Below are 20,933 nucleotides of genomic sequence, written 5' to 3' on the forward strand. Positions count from 1 at the left end.
CTATTGCAGCAAAACATCTTAAAAGGCAGTTTATTTGCCTGAGAGATGAAACATCACTATTAAGCTTGTAAATTGTTTAATAGAATACCATTTTGATCACAGGACAAGAACAGACCTTTTAAAAAATGAAGCTCAAGCCTTCAATTACCATCTGTCTATATGTCAGTAAGTCCCAAAGTAATCTCCATCTCAGTTCACTCCTGAGCTCTGGAGCTGAATATTTTGTTGCTTATTCAATATTTCCATCTGGTGGTATCCCACTCGTCTCAGACTCAGTACTTATAAGACCAGATATATGATCTTTCTCCCCAAACCCAGTCCATTATCCTCTGTCTTCATGAAGAGCACCACCATTCATCCAGATTTTCAAGTCAGAAACTTATGAGTCATCCTTAATACTTGTTTCCCTCACCACGCTTATCCCCATGACTACCTTACTCCATCTCCTGTATCATCAGCTTAGCCAGAAATATAACTGGGAGAGAGCAGAGAAAGCAAGTTGATTTCCTTAGCGCCCTCTTTAGCAATAGACTATGGTAGTTAAGAACAAACAATAAAAGGCCTCAAATTCTTTATCTTTCCTCCCATCACTTCTCATCAAATGGTACGAATCTATGACTCTTGCCCTTGAACCTAAGTAGGATTGTGAGCCCCTCAATCGATAAGAGTACAGTAGAAGTGACGCTACCTAAATTCTCAGTCTGTGCCAGGAAAGGGTCTCTTAGAATACTCACTCTCTTGAAACACTCCCTCTCACCACTCCCCACCTCAGAACCTGAGCACCATGAGTGAGAGACTGTGAATAAGTGCTCCAGTCATCCATCCCAGGTGTGCCTGATTGATGTATGGGTGAATCAGCCATTTTATTGGAAGTAGATCCCGGGTAGTTCAGCTGTTTTAGCCCCAGCTCTCTGGGGCTAGTTTCATCCCCAGCTTTTTTAGGTCTCCCTAACTGAGACCCCAGACATCATGAAGCAGAGTCAGATCTTCTCTGTTCTCTTCCTGAATTCCTGACCCACAGAATCTGTGATCATAGTAAAATGGTTGTTAGTTTTAGCCACTAAATTTTGGGGTGGTTTGTTATACAGAAATAGATAACTAGACTATAGATCTTTTCAACGTGCTTGTTGTTAAGACCATGCTGAAAAGATGTTGGGAGGAACAGTATAAATATTAAAACATCAATCAGTGATGAGAGAAGTCAGTTGCTCTTGTCAGCTCTGGCTGCCATACCAAAATATCATGACCTGAGTTGACTTAAATGACAGAAAGTTATTTACTAACAGTTCTGGAGATGAGAAGTCCAAGATGGAGGTTCTAGCAATTTGGTTTCTGATGAGAACTGTCTTCCTGGTTTGCAGATGACTCCTTTTCACTGTGTGCTCACGTGGTAGAGAGAGAGCCCAGCAAGCTCTGTGGTATCTCTCCTTATAAGAACATTAATCCACACTCTTCATTTAACCTTAATTACTTGCTTACCCTAAATACACTGGCAGTTAGGACTTCAACTTGTGAATTTTGCAGGGACACATACATTTGGTCCATAAGTAGTCAAGAGCAGTACCTGGGAGGGGGTTTGGGGAAGAATAGATACATGTATATGTAAGGCTGAGTCCCTTTGCTGTTCACCTGAAACTACCACAACATTGACAATTAAAAGTTTAAAGTTTGAAAAAAACAAAAAAGGCAGTACCTTGTTGATGCCTTCACTGGCCCACTGTCGATGGCACAAGCTGCAGTCTAGCTTTACCCCATGCCTCCCGCTTTTGCGTGGTCCACAATGTCATCCTCTCTGGCCTGAGCAATTCCTATAACCTCTTCCTTCACCTCCATGGTTACAATTCTCCCATCCTCTAGTCTTTCTCCATACCACCAGAGATCTCAAAATGCGATCTGATACTGCAGTGCCTTCGTCTCAACCTCCAGTAACATCCCATCACTCTGTGGATAAAGACTGAAATCCTGAACGTGACCCAGAAGACCCTGCATAATCTGACCCAGTCTATCCCTCCAGCCTCTCCTCTTACCATTTGAACCCTCACTGTCTACATATCAGCCCTAAGAGCCTCTCTCCTATCTCAGACATACCATTCTCTTTTGTATGTGCAATCCTTGCAACCTACTATGCAATCCTTGCATAGCCCTTTACTTTTACTAAATTATCACTTATTCATCCTTCCTGTGTCAGCTCAAGTGTCACTTCCTCACGGAAACAATTCCCAAAATCCTCAGTCTCAGTCAGGTATTCTTACTGCTGATGTCATAAAAGTATGTTCATTTTCCCCATTGAAAGTGTCTCAGTTTGGAGTTACATGTTTGTCTGTGTGGTTATGATTGTCTGACTTCCCTTCTAGACTATAAACCATGAATGCAAGGATGCTCTGGTTTTCTCACTGGTATAAACACCTAAAACAGTGCCTTATATGTAGAAGATACTCAGTAAATAAATGAATAAATGGAGGAAGTACAACTGGTTAATCAATGAAATTGCTTCCCATTTACAATGAAATGCCACTTTTCACCTGTTAAATTCACAAGTTAAACAATTCTACTCAGTGACAAGACAGTCTCAAACTTAGCCAGTCAAGGTACATATCAGAAGAAACTTTCTGTAAAATAATTTGCAGAATCTTTAAGAAATTTTAAAATGTTCAGATCTGTTTACCTAGTGATTCTAATCATAGACTCTATCTGTAGTAGTCAGCTTCCAAGATGGCCCCCAGTGAGCTACACCTCCTAGTATTCCTTGTCTCATTCCTTTTCATACTGTGCTGCTGCTGCTAAGTCGCTTCAGTCGTGTCCGACTCTGTGCGACCCCATAGACGGCAGCCCACCAGGCCCCCCCGTCCCTGGGATTCTCCAGGCAAGAACACTGGAGTGGGGTGTCATTGCCTTCCCCAATACATGAAAGTGAAAAGTGAAAATGAAGTTGCTCAGTCGTATCTGACTCTTAGCGACCTTATGGACTGCAGCCTACCAGGCTTCTGCATCCATGGGACTTTCCAGACAAGAGTACTGGAGTGGGGTGCCATTGCCTTCTCCGCATACTGTGCTAGGTTGGTCTGTATGACGAACAGCAGACCACAGAGAAGATAGTGTGTCTCTTCCAGGATAGGGTGTGAACGATTCTGAAACTTCCCTCCTGGGTGTGCTCTTACTCTACCAGATCATTTGCTCTGGGGAAACCAACTACTGTGTCAGGTGAGCCACCCTACAGAGCGGCCCAGGTGGAAAGGAGCTAACACCAACTGTCAACAACCACCTGAATGAGCTTGAGAGTGGATTATCCAGCCCCTTTACGTGACTGCACCCAAGTAGCAGCTTAACTGCAATCTCCTGAGAAATCCTGAGCCACAACCAGCCATCTAAGCCATTCCTAGATTCCTGACCCTCGGAAACTCTGAGATAATAAGTGTTTGTTGTTTTAAGGTGCTGTGTTTGTGGGTCATTTGTCATGTGACAATAGAATACTCCATCCTAAGGAAAATCTTAAAATGTTTTAGTAGTTTGCTAATGTTAGCATATGCAGACTTTATATAGTGTAAACATTTTTCATCTTAAGGAAAGAATTAATTCATGGAAATGCTTTCAGTTGTCAAAGAATGGGAAATCCAATTAAATAGATATAAAAGTAAGGAAACACATTTTACTCTAACTGAGCATGGAGAGGCAATCAGGCATCAAGGGACAGTTAACATGAAAACTCCAGATATCAAAGTTTTTCCTCTCTGTTCTGCTTCCTAGTGTCCTTTTCAGCAGTTTGGCTACAGTAGTCCTGAGTGTGGCTCATCATGACAGAGCACCTTCCACAGGTGCCACTTCTGTCTGGATCTCTTTCTAGGAGTTCTGCAGTAGACTTTCCTTATGTCTTATTCCCTAAAATTGGACCACATGCCCATTCCTAAATTAATTGTTGGCAACAGCAGTGACTGCCTGAACAAAATTAGGGTGCGTTAGTAAGGAGGGAGAGTAAAGTAGATCCTTGATGAATGACGGTCAGGCCTCTCAGTTCCCACTGGCTACCACTTTATGTCATCCCTGCTCACCTGGAGTGTAACTTCACCCTCTAATGGATATCCCAGTTGTTGCCCCTCCAGTCCAAACTGCCTCTGAAGCAGCCCATGTGATTGCACATTCAGTCATATAATTTCCTGCTGAAGTCAGTCTCCTAGCACCTAAATAATATACAACCCTCTGGACCTCTTACCTGCCTACCTAGTCTTGTCCTTCACCTCCTTTTCCCACTGTCTGCTTCAGCAATATGGAACTAATACTGATGCCCTAAAGTCATCTCATACCTTATTTTCCTGGCTAATTTCAGGTTATTATTCAGAACCAGATTCAGCTAATAGTTCTCACACTGAAGCCTTCCTTGGTAAAACTAGTCACTCCCTTCTCTATACTGTAAACATAGCTTTCTTTTCATAAAACCAAACTGTTTCCTAAGTACTGTCTTTCTCCCTTGCTGAACTTCTACTAAAGGTCAAGATGGAATACCTAAGTCTCAAATCTATGATGCCTGGCATAGTAAGCACAACACAAAAAATTAATTTAACTGCATCTGCTGCACATTTACATGGTATGTCAAACACCAACATACACTGTACATCTCAAAGCAAGCTAAGTTCCCCTTTGGTGCTGTTTGTTCATCGCAAAGAATTAATCAATCAGCATTCCCTACTGACCCTTCTGAGCAACCCCTCTGAAGACTATCTGCTGCCCTCTAGCTGTTCAAAGCTTTCCCCATCTGAAGGATATACCCCTTGCTGGAGAATTTGAGCTGTCAAGTCTTCCTTCTCCATCCTGACCCTTCTTCATCAGGATCATTCCCATTCATCTCAGCAAGAACTGACTGGTGGGGAGTACAGGAAGGGGCTGGCTAGCCCTCGACCAAAGAAATCCTGACATTTAAATTCCCGACATTTAAATTCCCTGACATCCCTGCTCTCTAATGTGTGAGGAAAAGCTTAACAGCTTTATTATATAGAAGCACTTCTTAAAACAGACTTTAGTTATACACTTATCACATCTTATCAGTTTCTCTCCCATGGTTTACATAGATACCTACTTTACTACCTCCAGTGTGACCGGATTGTAAATCAAAGCAAATTATTACATTCTATTAGATGATGCTGTTAAAATATTATACTTTTTCCCTCTTCCTTAAGATTCCTGAAAAAAAATACTATGATGTGTACTTTTTCTAATCTTGTTATTTATATGCTTTGGATTCTTGGAACTTTTATATTATTAAAAGACTTAATTACAGGTTTAAAATACTTTGTTGATACATCAATGAAACATGTCATTTACTCATATATAAACCTACTTTTTAAACTATCGAAGATATTTTAAAGTATTTCTATTATATAGTAAACGAGATAGAATCTAAGTGCTAATATAATAATGAACATGGAAGTATCATCACATATTGTTGGCTCCCAGGAAATAGAAGATTCTGTTTTCCCCCTTGCTTCCTTCTTATCCCTAAATTTAGAGAGTCTTTATTAAAATTTTCCTTGCCTTTTTTTATTTTTAAATTAAGGCTAGTAGGGACTTTCCTGTTGGTGCAGTGACTAAGACTCTGCACTCGCAATGCAGGGGGCCCAGGTTCAATCCTTGGTCAGGAACTAGGTTCAGCATGCTGCAACTAAGAGATCACCTGCTGTCACTAAAACCAGTGCAGCCAAATTTTTTTTTTTTTAATTAGGCTGATAAACATTTTGGCTCTTGTTTAGCTTCTTAAAATAGGTGAAGAGGCTAATTCAAACCAAACATTTAAGATGGTAAAATGTGACATTAGAGAATGTGATCTCTCACCAAACCCAAATTTATGCTGCATAAATATATTTTAAAGTTAAATTATAAAAGTAGCAGCTTAGTATATGAATCTGAAGTAGGAAGCATAAAACAGCAAATATTTCCATGCTTTCTTTAAAGTACCCTTAACACTCTTCTGATAATATGGAAGGTAAAAGTTTGACTTGGCAGGTTCTGGTTAGGGCTTGGACATCTTCCTGGGTCAGTTAGCTTACCTTTGTTCTGTGACCACAGACTAGACCTTTAATCCCAAGCAGGAGCCACTTTACAAATATACTTTGATCTCATGTAAGTAGGTATATTCAAATGCATTACTACCATTAGGAAAGCAATTTAAAGTGCACGTCCCCTGGACAGCTCAGCAGCAGAACAGAACATCTTTTCTGAGGAAAACAATCAGTGCCACTATCTTGGCAAACACCTTACAAGCTTCAGGTTATTTTTTCCTGTGTGTTTTTGAAACTAGCCTTACTTGAGCAAAAAGGACAGGTTACAGTGAATAAGAGACCCACATTTTTAAAATTAATATACTTCAGTCTGACAGACATTCAGTAGGTATGTTGGTATATATTATCTTTCTGAAAAAGAGAAAATCCCATCAAAAGTGAATATCAACTGTATGTATCTTCCTTCTGTAAATTGCACAAATGTAAGTTGATGCTGTAAGTATATCTGAATCTCATTTACTCTGCATTCACTCATTTCATATCAATTCTATATATCTGATATCTGAAGATAATAATTTGGATATGGTTATTAAACCCCATCCAAAATTGTGTGTTAACTTTTCCTTTGTAATAAAGCATGCTCTCTTAATGTACATGGCAGGCTGACAGAAATGGATGGAGGGGCTTTGTTTCATTTGTAATAACCAAGTTCATGATAGGTAGTAATTTAATATTCAGGGAATAAATTTTCTGATTAATTTAGAATGGAATTACTGATTTATGACATGATTAACTTATAATAGCAGATTTCAAGAGACTATACATTAATTATTTCTTGGTTATCTGAATTTGCTGAGTATTTTCAGTGACTGTATTATTGCATTAAAAATGTAAAAGTGATGAATAATAAAATATCAATCCCAATAAGGAAAATATAAAACTGAATCTTTTATTGGAGATCTTCCAAGAATTATTCTGAGATAGAACTCTATCAGATAATTTATCTATTATATTAATATCCACATAGAGATAGATATATAGATGCCATACCTGGATTGTGAGTTTCTTGAGAACAGGCTATTTATTAATAAATATATTCATATTTATATTACTTTACAAAGAATCTAACTCATAATAGAAACTAAATAAATGTTATATGAATAAATGAGGATGGTATACAAGCCACAAAAAGTTAATTTCTTAAATGATAATTTAAGCATTTGAGACCAAGAAATGTAAAATTCATTACCCTTTTTTCTTTTTTAGCAGCTTTTTGAGATATATCTTACATATCATAAAATTGTTGTTCAGTCCCTTAGTTGTGTTCGCCTCTTTGGGATGCTATGGACTACAGTACACCAGGTTTCCCTGTCCTTCACCATCTCCTGGAGTTTGCCCAAACTCATGTCCATTCAGTTGGTGATACTATCCAACCATTTAGTCTTCTGTCGTCCGCTTTTCCTCCTCCCTTCAATCTTTCCCAGCATGAGGGTCTTTTCTAATGAGTTGGCTCTTCGCATCTGGTTGCCAAAGTATTAGAGCTTCAGCTTCAGCATCAGTCCTTCCAATGAATATTCAGGATTGATTTCCTTTAGGATTGACTGGTTTGATCTCCTTGCTGTCCAGGGGGCTCTCAAGAGTCTTCTCCAACACCACAATTCAAAATATCAATTCTTCTGCACTCAGCCTTCTTTATGGTTCAACTCTCACATCCATACATGACTGCTGGAAAAACCATAGCTTTGACTATACAGACTATACAGCTTTGACATATTTTGACTATATGTCAGCAGAGTGATGTCTCTGGTTTTTAATATGCTATCTAGGCTCGTCATAGCTTTTCTTCCAAGGAGCAAGCGTCTTTAAATTTCATGGCTGCAGTCACCATCCACAGTGATTTTGGAGCCCAAGAAAAAATTTTAACCCATTTCAAAATTACCGTTAGTAATTTTTAGTAACTTTAGCAAGTGATAGAATCATCACCATAAATCAATTTTAGAAATTTTCACACACACCTCATTAGCTCCCTCATGGCCATTTACAGTTCGCACCCCAGGCCAGGCAACCACTAATCTCCATTTCATAAGAATAGAATCATACCGTATGTGGTCTCATGGATGGCTTCTCTCACTGAGCGTCGTGCTTTTGAGGTTCATCCATGGTGTAGCGGGTGTCAGCACTTCTTTCTCTTTTTTTTGCACAGTAGCATTCCATTGAATAGATATATCTGCTCATTAACTTTTAAATTGTTTAAAAGAACACACAATTACTTAATGTAACAGATAAACACATTTCTGTTCATTTAACAAGCATTTGTTGAAAGTTAAATATGGCCTAAATGATTAAAAATGTGAAGATGACCAACAACTATATCCAGTCCTTAAGGAAACAAGCAAATAAGCAGGCATACAATTCATAGAGAATTAAGAACTGTTTTGAAATATACATAAGGTTATGTTAGTTTCAAGAGGAAAGTATATGTTGGGGGTATTTGCAAATGCTTCTTAAAGAAGTGATATTTGAACTGGATATGCTCTATTTACTGGGCACAGAGGCCTGAGGAGGAACAGGCCTGGAGTGTTTGAAAAACAGCACAAATACCAGTATGCTTCTGTCTGGCTTATGTTTTAAAAGGATCACCCAGGCAGCTAGATGAACATTAGACCATAACCTTGTATGTATTTAATTTCACAAGTGTGGGGGCTTATATGAAGGATTAATTCCTGGAAGTAGGACTGACAGGTCACAGGGCAAATACATTTGTAATTGTGAAAGAAATTACAAAATTTCTATCCAGTTTCCACTCCTACCAGTCATATTTGATAGGTCTGTTTCTGTACAGCCTCTGCAACACTGAGTGAAGACTTAAGGTGGAAATTGTGGGTGTTTTTGATCAGAAGCCCCCAAATCAAGATGTTGTCAGGGTTGCATTCCTTCTGAAGGCTCTAGGGGAGAATCCCTTTCCTTACCCTTTCTAGCCTCCACTTCATTTTTTTGGTTTGTGGCTTCATTCTCCATTTTTGATCCTTGCTACTTCCCTTTTATGAGGATTCTTTTGATTGCATTAGGCTCATCCATTTATGGGATAATTCCTCCATCTCCAGTAGTTGGTGATGGACAGTGAAGCCTGGCATGCTGCAGTCCATAAGGATGCAAAGAGCCAGACATGAGTGAGCAACTGAACCGAACTGAACTGAAGATCCTGAATTTAATCAGAACTGCAAAGTCCCCTTTACCATGTAAGGTGATGTTCACAGACTCCAGGGATTAGGACGTGGCTGTCTTTGTGGGAGACCATGATTAGCCAACCATAGGAAGATTTGTCATTCATCTGTGATAGGAAATGCAAATACTTGGTTGGCCAAATAAGTTGTTCGGGTTTTCCTGTTAAGATGTTATGGGAAAACCCAAATGACCTTTTTTGGCCAATCCAATACTTTTCCTTATTGTCTTTTGTCTTCAATTATTGTCTGTGGTTCTTTTGTTTTTATTTTTACTATGTGGAGTTTATCCTGATAAATTGTGTGAAATGCAGATCAGTGTTAATGTTTTTCCCAGAAGATTGTTCAGTTATTCCAGCGCCATTTACTAAAAAGTCCAACTTTTCCCTAAAATATATTAAATTCCTGTGTTTAGTTTGATTCCTGGACTTCCTATTTTGTTTTATTGTTTGTCTGTCTAAAGGTGCACATTTTTTAAAAATTACTGAGGTTTTATGATTTAATATCTGCTACCTTACTGAATTGGAGAGGGAAATGGCAACCCACTCCAGTATTCTTGCCTGGAGAATGCTGTGGACGGAGGAGCCTGGTGGGCTGCTGTCCATAGGGTCGCACAGAGTCAGACATGACTGAAGCGACTTAGCATGCATGCACCTTACTGAATTATCTTTTTGCTTTAGTAGTTTTTCAGTTGGGCCTCTTGGTTTTCCCCAATATGCAGTTATATTATCTTCAAATAGTGATAAACCCTTCATTTCTAATTTTTATACTTCTATCCTTTTTTCACCACTTCTATTACATTGTTAAATAGCCATGGTATTGTGTTCACCTCTGTCCTGTTCCTAATTTTAGGAAGAAAGGGTCATATGTTTCCCCATAAAGTGTTTGCTAACTTTTGGGTGATCATGTGTGTGCATGTGCATGCACACACACACACTTGTCATATTAAAGAAATACACATCTGAAATGAGGGCATGTTTTCCCCCTTATTAAAATAGTTCCTGGGCTTCCCTGGTGGTCCAGTGGTAAGAATCCACCTTGCAAGGTAAGGGAATCTGGTTCAATCCCTAGTCCAGGAAGATCCCACATGCTGTGGAGCAACTGAGCCCATGAGCCACTAGTACTGAGCTTGTGCTCTGGAGCCCACTCACTGCAACTACTGAAGCTCTTACACCCTAGAGCCTTTGCTCCACAAGAATGGAGAAGCCACCACAATGAGAAGCCTGCCCACAGCAGTGAAAGGTAGCCCCTGCTCCCTGCAACTAGAGAAAACCCTCGTGCAATAACAAAGACCCACCACAGCCCAAAAAATTAAATAAATAAATACATCTTTCAAAAAATAGTTCCTGTTTCTGTAGCGACTTCATTTATTTATTTATTTGGCTGTCCCAGGTCTTACTTGGGATCTTTAGTTGCCGCATGCACATTCTTAGTGCAGCATTTGGGACCGAGTTCCCTGACCAGGGATCAGACCAGGGCCCCATTCCTTGGGAGCACAGAGTCTTAGCCACTGGACCACCAGGGAAACCCCTAAAAGCTTCATTTTTAGATTAATTTGTGATGGATTCAGTTCAGTTCAGTTGCTCAGTTGTGTCCGACTCTTTGCGACCCCATGAATCACATCACACCAGGCCTCCCTGTCCATCACCAACTCCCAGAGTTCACTCAGACTCATGTCTATCGAGTCGGTGATGCCATCCAGCCATCTCATTCTAAGCTATCATAATTCAAGTATATATTTCTTTTTTTCTGTCCACTATTCATTGTCATGCAATAGTAAAGGCAATAAAAATGCAGCAAGCTTATGAAGTACTATTTTTCTAAAAGGAACAGGAGGCATTTTCATTTTTATTATTGTACTTTTGGTTATGCAGACACTTTAATGATATAAATGTTTATGTCCCCCATAAATCTCACCGGAAATTACTTTTGATTCTGTTGACTAAGTTAAACAGTCTATAGTAGGATAGAGAACTGGGTACAAGTGGTCCAAAGTAAGATAAAAGACTGTGATAAAAATGCTAGGTCTTAAAAGAGAAACTGGTTTATGCACTAAACGTTTTGTGCTTTGGTCTAATATTAATGTGATGTCTGTGTTAAATGATAAAAAGATCCAGTGCTAAATCACATTATATTTCCCAGCACTGCATACTTTCTGTCCTACGTGACAGTTTTGTCATTGTCAGAGATTTTAGAAATTAAAATGGGAAGTAGGATCTTAGGTTATTTTCCTGACCAAAATTGTCTTTCTTGGAATCACAATATTATGATGGTTTTTATGCTCTTGTACATTGGATGTCGTAAGCTGTGTGCAGTTTAGGGGATCCTCTCTCATTACGGGAAGATTCTTCTTTCCTTTAACACTGTGATCTGTCCTGTGACACATCTGTACTGCACACTGTGTGAATGGCTGATGAGTCAACTGCAAACCAACCAAACATGCAAGTCTTAGTGCTGGTGCTGAAATCTCTTCAGAATGGTCATTGTGATATCAGAGTTTGTCTCCAAATGTGCAACCGTCAAGTGTCAGTCAAAACCCAAAGATGAAGCTTTGATGAATTCTCATGCTTTAGGTATGCTGCCTTTTTAGATTTTTTGGTTCTCTGCTCTTTTGACTGTACTGTTTCATTTAAATTTTCTACATGCTAACTTCGTTTATGGATTTGAAATAGGATTGCAGTATATACATTAAGAAAAATACATGTCTTAGTAAGTGCTTTTTTTTCCCATCAAGAGTAGAATTTTGTCAAATTCATCTTTAGTATATCTGGAGAGATAATATGGTTTTTATCTAGGCTTATTAATATGATTGGAGAAGGCAATGGCACCCCACTCCAGTACTCTTGCCTGGAAAATCCCATGGATGGAGGAGCCTGGTGGGCTGCAGTCCATGGGGTCGCTAAGAGTCGGACACAACTGAGCGACTTCACTTTCACTTTTCCCTTTCATGCATTGGAGAAGGAAATGGCAACCCACTACAGTATTCTTGCCTGGAGAATCCCAGGGACGGGACAGCCTGGTGGGCTTCCGTCTATGGGGTTGCACAGAGTCGGACACGACTGAAGTGACTCAGCAGCAGCAGCAACATTAATATGATATATTAACTTTGCACATTTTAAGATCCATTCTCAAATTTCTAAAATTAAATGCTGTTATTTATCTGTAATGTTTTAGGAAGCACTCTATGCACTGTTTCTCCCTGTGTGGCTTTTTTGATTATTACACAATAGTAGGTTGCATATTTGTAACTGTGGCTATAAGTGGAACTCTCTTTTTGTTTAAAAGCATACAGAATTGAGAATTTGATCTGACCAATGGGTTGAAGATTCCCTTCAGCATAGTGAAAGAGGTGGGGCTAAATCTGAGGTCATTTTTTAATGACCTCTCTGTTTAAGTTTTCTTACTGTTTTTTATTTTGTCACCACATAATGGTGGAAGCGGAGAAGGCAATGGCAAGCCACTCCAGTACTATTGCCTAGAAAATCCCATGGATGGAGGAGCCTGGTAGGTTGCAGTCCGTGGGGTCGCTCAGGGTCGGACACGACTGAGCGACTTCACTTTCACTTTTCACTTTCACACATTGGAGAAGGAAATGGCAACCCACTCCAGTGTTCTTGCCTGGAGAATCCCAGGGACAGGAGAGCCTGGTGGGCTTTCGTCTATGGGGTCACACAGAGTCGGATACAACTGACGTGACTTAGCAGCAGCAGCAGCAATGGTGGAAGAAGGATTGCAGTGTGAGCAGCGGGAAGTAAACTGTTTAGGTTCATTAATCTTTCTGGATTAATGGATGCTTTCTAGTTAGTTTGAGGTTTCAAAGAAACACTGTGAAATGAGCTTTGTTCTACATATGGCTTCATCATTCTTCTCCTCAGGGAGCTCACTGCCTAAAGTAGAGCTGTCCACTAGGATAGCCACCAATTCCTTGTACCTGTTGAGTACTCCAAATGTCACTGGTGATATGCTGTAAGTGGAAAATACTGATTTTGAAAACAGTATAAAAAATAATATAAAATATTTTAATAGTTATGATTGTATATGATTATTAATATTGATTCTGTTTTAGTAATATTTTAGATATATTAGGAGATAAAATGTCATTAAGATTAATGCCACGTGTTTGTTTTCACTTTTTTAATGTAGCTACTAGCAACTTTTTAATTGCATATGAGGTATACATTGTATTTTTGTTTGACATCACTGGTCTAGAGTCAGTAGGTTTGTGTATGCTTATTTAAAGACACTACTGTAATTTTTGTAATGTAAAAAGATGAAATTAAATAAACTACAAATTATATCTTCCCTTATACCATTTTTCTTCTTATGGGAATAAACTTTGTTGAATAGTGTGATTTAATAATACTCCATTATAATAATGGGTACCTCCTCTCTGATTTTTCTGTCTAGCTGGTTTTAAGAGAATGCAGTTCCTTCATTATGCCCTTGACATTTTAACATAAGTTAAAGACAATAGGATTATTGTATCTTGGAATACTAGCACTTAATTAAGAACTGATACAAATAAAGAGTTAGTTTGAAGGTTTAAGCTTCTATTAATATTTTTGCCTTATCCTGTAAGTGTATATATATAGAGATAGAGATCTACAGATATATACTTTTTATATCATTTTAAAAATTTGTTTTGTTTGTTTTTGCCATGTAGCTTGTGGAACCTTAGTTTTCTGACCAGGGATCTGTCCTGAGTCCCCAGCACTGGAAGCACAGAGTCCTAACCACTGGACTGCCAGGAAATTCCCCTAAAGTATATTTTAATAGAAATTCCTTAGTTCAAAGTAAAATTTGCTTCAACATTTCTTTCATTTTTCTCAATTACCCTAAAAAAAGTTCCCACCTCCTTAGTTCCCTTCAGGTGGAGGTAAGAGTCAACATCCTTTAGTTCTGTCTTATGATAACCTGAGTGTTTTAAATAGTTCATTTCTTTTTTTAAAAAAAGAAATTATTATTTGACCGTGCCGGGTCTTAGTTGCGACTCATAGGATCCTTAGTTGCAACGTGCAGACTCTTGGTTGGGGCATGTGGGATCTATTTCCCTGACCAGTGATAGAACCTCAGTCCCCTGCATTGGGAGCACAGAGTCCTAGCCACTGGATCACTAGGGACGTCCCAATAGTTCATTTCTTAACACTTGTTCTTCAAAAATCGAAACACTTAAATATACTCCTAAAATCTTTTTCATCTTGGCTTTTGTTGCATTTTTTTAGGAAAATCGTATCACAGATGATATTGGAATATCGACTTGGAAGGAGCAGACTTTTCTCTCCCATGGTGCCTTACTAGCAAAGAGCTGCCAAGCAGCAATGGAATTAGCAAAGCATGATGCTGAGGTTCAGGATATGGCATTTCAGTATGGGAAGCACATGGCTATGAGTCATAAGGTATTTGCACACCCTTTCTGTTTCTTCAGTATTTAAATAGCTAAAATGATACACAAGAAGCCTTTTATCATTTAATAAACTGCTTTTATATATCAGAAACTGTTTATTGAGTACATAAAATCTATTGTTCATGGTGATTATTATGTAATATAAACAGTATGATTAGTGAGTACTGCATAATTTTGATAGAAAGCTGGAGCTTACTTAAGCCATATTTGAGATGTTTGTCTTTTCTTACCACCCGTAAGGTTCTTAAAAGAATTGTTGCAAATTATTAAATAAAATATAATGTTGCTAGTAACAAAATGCAAGAATATTTGGGTTTTTATTACAGTTTCTGTATAGTTCCTATGTAAAACATATTGTGGAAAGTTAATGAAATTTAGAAATATATGGAGTAAAATTGAAAGCTTTAATTCCAATAACTGAAATATAAAATGTCTTAAGGGAGGGAAGTTGAAGAGAGAGGGGATATAAGTATATTTGTGCCCCATTCACATTGTGCAGCAGAAACCACACACTGAAAAGCAGTTATCCTCCAATTAAAAATAAATTTTTAAAAATGTCTCAAGATTATTGTTATGTCTATGTATGTTATTTTAAATTCCATTTCTGCTTAAATAGCTCATAAAAAGGGGGAAATATGTACAGAAATATGTAATATTTCCAGATGAGTTTTATGTACTTTATTAAATCATTGATTAGTTTATTAATATATTAATATAATTTCTAAATTCTTAGCTTAAACTTAAAAAGGAAAATAAATTTAAATAAAAAAGGAATATGTTAGGGAAAAACTGTTTACAATTTTTTTTAAGATTACTGTTAATCATATGAGCTATTCTTTTGCTTATTACAGTACATCTAAAAACTGTTCCTTAAGCTTTATTTTTCACTCTATAACTGGTGCTTTCTGAATATGATTGAAACATGCCAATGTATATGCATTTACTAATTTAACTCTTTGACTAATCTTTCTAGATAAATTCTGATCTCCAGCCTTTTATTAAAGAAAAGACCAGTGACTCCTTGACTTTTAATCTAAACTCAGCTCCTGTAGTCTTACACCAGGAGTTTCTTGGAAGAGATTTGTGGATAAAGCAGATCAGAGAGGTAAAATGAAATTGCTTTTATTTTAGATACCAATAGTATTTAGTTAATTTTAAAACATAGCTCATATTTTATGATGATCTAAGAGCAATAGTCATATAGAGCATATAGATCAGTCATATAAGAGCTTACTCATGTAACAGGTAAAATTCTTCCTTTATAATGTACACTTATTGAGAGTTAAATGTTATTTAAAAGTTAGAGACTAAATACTGTATTTTCTTGTTATTTGAGTTTATAGGATACTGTAATACAAAACTAGTGCCTGTGGTGAATGCTAATTAACTCAGATGATTTTTTTTCCTAAAGGCTTTCAAAAATTGGGCTATGGTAATAGCACCACCCTTTAACTGACGGCAATTTCCCATCTGTAGACTCTAGCACAAGCTGCAAAATTCCAGGAGCTCCGTCTGTCAGCTCATTGGGTTATTTTAAAACAAACTTGGACCCTGAATACTCAAGTTCTGAGGCATTATCAAAGAAGAAAGAAAAAACAAAAGTATAGTTAAGTAGGAGGAGTTAGGGACTTGAACTGGGTAAATTTTCTACTTTTTTGTGGGAGAGAGAAGGTATGGAAGATGAGAGGAAACTTTTTTGGATTTTTTTTAATCCAGAAACTCTGGATTAAAAAGTTCTTGGCCTTTTATCCAGAGCTTCATGGAATTTATTTAACTTGGTGGTTCTAATTGACTGGGTTAATCTGAGACACAGATTAACCTGGGAACCAGGCACAGTTGAGGTGGAGGTAGATAACATACTTAAAGCAGAGGGAGCAGAGATACCTGCTTTTAGAAAAATAGGATTTTCCCTCTCCCACCTCTCCTCTGTAATAGATCTCAAAATGCCAACAGCCAGCTTAAAATTCCTCATATTCACCAGGTAGAAAATGAGAGGATTTCTTTCTGGGGAAACTGTCAAATTCAGAGGAAAAGCCCTGCAGATGTGAATATTTGGGGCTCCCTCAGTAAACATGCCTGTCCCTGACCAGCTGCTTTACAGTGAGGTCCAACCGTTGACAAGCCTCAGAGTGTCCAAGGGCACAGAAATATCCAACTGAAGTAGAATAGCTAATAAAGGACCCTTGGGCATTTCAGAGCAGCCTCTGCCGTGAAAGAATGAGTCAAAAGCTAACTGATTTAAAAAAATAAAAAGGAAAAAAAATTCAAATGTACTGTAATCAATATATTCAGTGAGATAAGATAATAAATCCAAGAAATAAGAACAAGTGATATGGTGAGCTTTCCTGGTGGCTCAGTGGTAAAGAATCTGGCTGCCAGTGCAGGAGACACAGGTTCAATCCCTGATCCAGGAAGATCCCACATGCCACAGAGCAACTAAGCCCAGGGGCCACAACTATGAGCCTGTGCTCTGGAGCCTGGGAACTGCAACTGCTGAGCCCGCATGCCGCAACTGCTGAAGCCCGCATGCCGCAACTGCTGAAGCCCGTGTGCTCTAGAGCCTGTGCTCCACAGCAAGAGAAGCCACTGCACTGAGAAGCCCATGTGTGGCAACTTGAGAGTAGCCCCTGCTTGCTGCAACTAGAGAAAAGCCTTCACAGCAATGAACACCCAGCACAGCCAAAAATAAAGAAATAAATAAAATCATTTAAAATAAAAGGAACAGGTGGTATGTAAAATGGGACAATTCAAAAAAAAGAAATGAGAATTATAAAGTATAAAAATATGAAAGTAGATTAAAAAAAAATCAGAAGAATAGAATAAATAAATAAGAAAATCCCCAGAAAACTGACTAAAAATACAATAGAAAAATAGAAAAGAAAATTAGAGGAACAAATGAAAGATCTTGCATCTATGATGAGTCCCAGAAAGAGAAAACTGAAAATAGAGATGAAAAAATTAACAAAGAATTAAAAGAAAAATTCTAAGAATTGAGGGACCTGAAGGTGTCTCCAAATTGAAATGGTACTCAAAATTATGAATTTTAAAAGACCAACACCAAGTACTGTCATTATCAAATTGTGAAACAGTGGGGATCAAGAAGAGATCCTATTACCTCCAGAGAGAAAAAGAAATACCAGTGTACAAAGGATCAAGAGTTAGTATTGCCTTAGTGTTGACACTGAAAGCTTCAAGGCAATGAAGTAATAACTTCAACATTCAAAGAGAAATTGTTTCCAACTTAGAATTTTATGCCAGTCGTACTAGCAAATGTGATATTAAATAAAGACAACTTAAAACAGCATTTCAAAAAACCTCCTAAGCATATTTTTTTTTTAGGGAACTGGTTATATATTCTATCAAGGGAGTAACCAAGAAAGAAGAAGGCATGGAGTTTAGGAACTAGGGCATCAGCCGTAGGTGTGAAGTGCTAGGAATTCCCAGGACACTGTGAAAGGAAGAGTAATAAACAACAAGAAAGAAGAATGCCAACAATAAGAGCACTTCCTGTGTGCCACCCACTGTTCTAATGAGAAACCTGAGGCAAAGAGAGATTAACTTGAGCACAGTCACACAGCACCGGCAAGTGATGGAGCCAGTATGCAAACTCAGGACCATATCCTGAAATACAGTAACATGCTATACTATCTCTTATCCAAGCCACATTGGAACAAGAGGACAGAGATCTCCAGAAGAAATATCTCTAAGGAAAACATGGAACTGATGATCCCCTAATGTGCTTGGCCGTATTGAGAATTTAGGAACTGTTAATGACAGGAACATAGAAACTAAGTGTACTAGTTACTGTACTGTTGCCTGACACATTACCCCAAAACTTAACTGCTTAAAATAGCCATTTTAGGGGACTTCCCTGGTGGTCCAGTGGTTAAGACTCTGAGCTTCCAATGCAAGGGGTGTGGGGTTGATCTCTGGTTAGGGAACTAAGATCCCACATGCTGCACGGCCTGGCCAAAAAAATATAATAATAATAATAATCATTGTATTATGTTCATGGATGGAATTTGGATAGTGCACAGAGGGGATGACTGCGCCATGATGTCTGGGGCCTCAGGCAGAAAGACTCAGAAGCTGGAGGTGATTCAGTGATGCTGGAGACTGGAATCATCTGGAGGCTCTAGTCACATCTGGCACTTGGGCTGGGCTGTCAAGAAAACGAGGTTTCTTACCAACCCAAGTATCATACATGCCCCTCCCCCAGCTTAGCTTGGCTTCTCACAAAATGGCAGCCTCAGAGTAGTCAGACTACTTACTTGCCACCTCAGAACTCCAAACACAGAGCGTTCCTTCCAGCAAACAAGGCAGAAGCTGCATTTTCTTTTATGGTATAACCTCTCATTTTCATGGTCTCCTTTGAAAATAATCACAAGCCCACCCGGAATCAAGGGGAGGCACCTGTGTACCTCATCTATCACTAGTAACACAATTTCAATCAATTTGGGGTCCACTTCTTTAAACAGCCACATTAAACATGTGAAATTAAATGAGGCGATTTTTAGCTATAGTGAAAAAATTTTAATGTATAAGAAAGGAAATGTAATCATAATACTTTACATGGCTTGCTGCTACTGCTGCTAAGTCACTTCAGTCGTGTCCGACTCTGTGTGACCCCATAGATGGCAGCCCACCAGGCTCCCCCGTCCCTGGGATTCTCCAGGCAAGAACACTAGAGTGGGTTGCCATTTCCTTCTCCTTACATGGCTTAGAGAATAATATTTATATAGCATAAAAATGGGAATACCAAATACTAATTTAAACCAAAAAATACAATCACTGAGGAGAGGGTAAGGGAAAGGAATATGTTTGGTCATATAAGAAATGTAATTATTCCTGTTATCATAATAGGATCAATAGATAATGTCTAAAACTTAAAAATCAAGAAAGAACAGTACTTGAAGATAGGAGAAGTAACCAAAGAGAGGACAGATGAGACAGACAAGGTCTGAAGCATGCTAGGGTATTTTGTTAGAAGCCTTGCGCTATTCAAGTCTTTAATTACTATACATAGGTTTGTTTTTATTTTTAAACCTTTAGTTTAAGATTTTATATACTTTGCTATAGTAATTGCACTTCTAATAATGTATCCCAGGAAAAATATCAGAGATGTGGGCAAAGATTTATGTATTAAAATATGTAGTAAGATACTAATTATAAAAGGAAGAAAATGAAAATTGATCCACTTGAAAACAGAAAAAAGTTAAATGTAGTCAAAGAAACATTATACAACTATTGAATATTGTATTACAAGGATTGTATTTGTGTGCTTTTTTACAGCTGAACCAAAAATATATATACAGATGGCGTTAGTAACTCTAATTGGGTTACATTAGAATACATTGCAGATTTATATACTTTGGTTGAAAAGATCCAGCTAAATATGTTAAATGAAGGCTATGAAGTCTCAGTTGGCTATTCACATATATAATATATATATGAGTAACACAGATAAGAATTTTAAAGAAGCTTCACAGAAAAGGGACATATTTAACTCTTAGTTACAAGCTTACAAAGTTGTAAATACAGACTCCATGAGAGTCCAGGATTTCCTAAACAGCTGGTGAAATATCCCCAAATTATCTTCAACTTGATTTTCAGTTAAAAGAGATATCCTTTCCAACTAGCCTATGCCTTAGGCATTAACTCAGGTAACTTCCCTCATAGCTTAGTTGGTAAAGAATCTTCCTGCAATGCAGGAGACCTGGGTTCGATTCCTGGGTCAGGAAGATCCTCTGGAGAAGGAAATGGCAACCCACTCCAGTATTCTCACCTGGAGAATCCCATGGATAGAGGTGCCTGGCAGACTGCATCCGTGAGGTTGCAAGAGTCAGACACAACTTAGCAACTAAACCACCATCTAGGCATTAACTCTAGTAAATTAACTTCTGGACTCTTGTCCAGAGGTCAGTAAACTCTGCTGAAATGAAACCCATAAGCAAACAGGGTTATGTCCATCAACCTAGGTCTCCTGTGATCATCTCTAAATCCTCATCCTTCAGGAAAAACTAGCAATTTATTCCTCACCTCAGGGCCTTTAGCCCCTTCTTATATCTACATGTCTGAGTCATGAACAGGGTCACAGAAGAAAAAAAGATGAATTCATCTGAAGCAAATAAGAAATGTAAGAAGTTAGTTTCTGTCATGCAAGGAGCAACATTCTTCAGGTTAAAAAACTCCTTACTTGAGTTTATTTTAATTTTCTAAATTATATTCATGTTTATACAAAGCTGTCTGCAATAATGATCTTGCTCTGTGCATATCCCCTAGTCAGAGTTAGGGAACACAGTTTGCCTAACACTTGAGAGG

General features: G+C 38.2%; 1 protein-coding gene across 2 annotated transcripts in view; it reads left to right on the forward strand.

Moving 5' to 3' along the window:
* PDSS2 (decaprenyl diphosphate synthase subunit 2) overlaps positions 1–20,933 on the forward strand; it is a 286,538-nt gene that overhangs the window by 213,771 nt on the left and 51,834 nt on the right. For both annotated transcript variants that reach the window (XM_055433579.2, XM_055433580.2), the window contains 2 exons: positions 14,431–14,604; positions 15,586–15,717. In XM_055433579.2, the coding sequence (XP_055289554.2) occupies positions 14,431–14,604; positions 15,586–15,717 (306 nt within the window). The remainder of the gene's footprint in view (positions 1–14,430; positions 14,605–15,585; positions 15,718–20,933) is intronic.

This window comes from Moschus berezovskii, chromosome 10, assembly GCF_049115385.1.
Source record: "Moschus berezovskii isolate FMDL1 chromosome 10, NW_MosBer_1.0, whole genome shotgun sequence".
In the NCBI taxonomy this organism is placed as follows: domain Eukaryota; kingdom Metazoa; phylum Chordata; class Mammalia; order Artiodactyla; family Moschidae; genus Moschus; species Moschus berezovskii.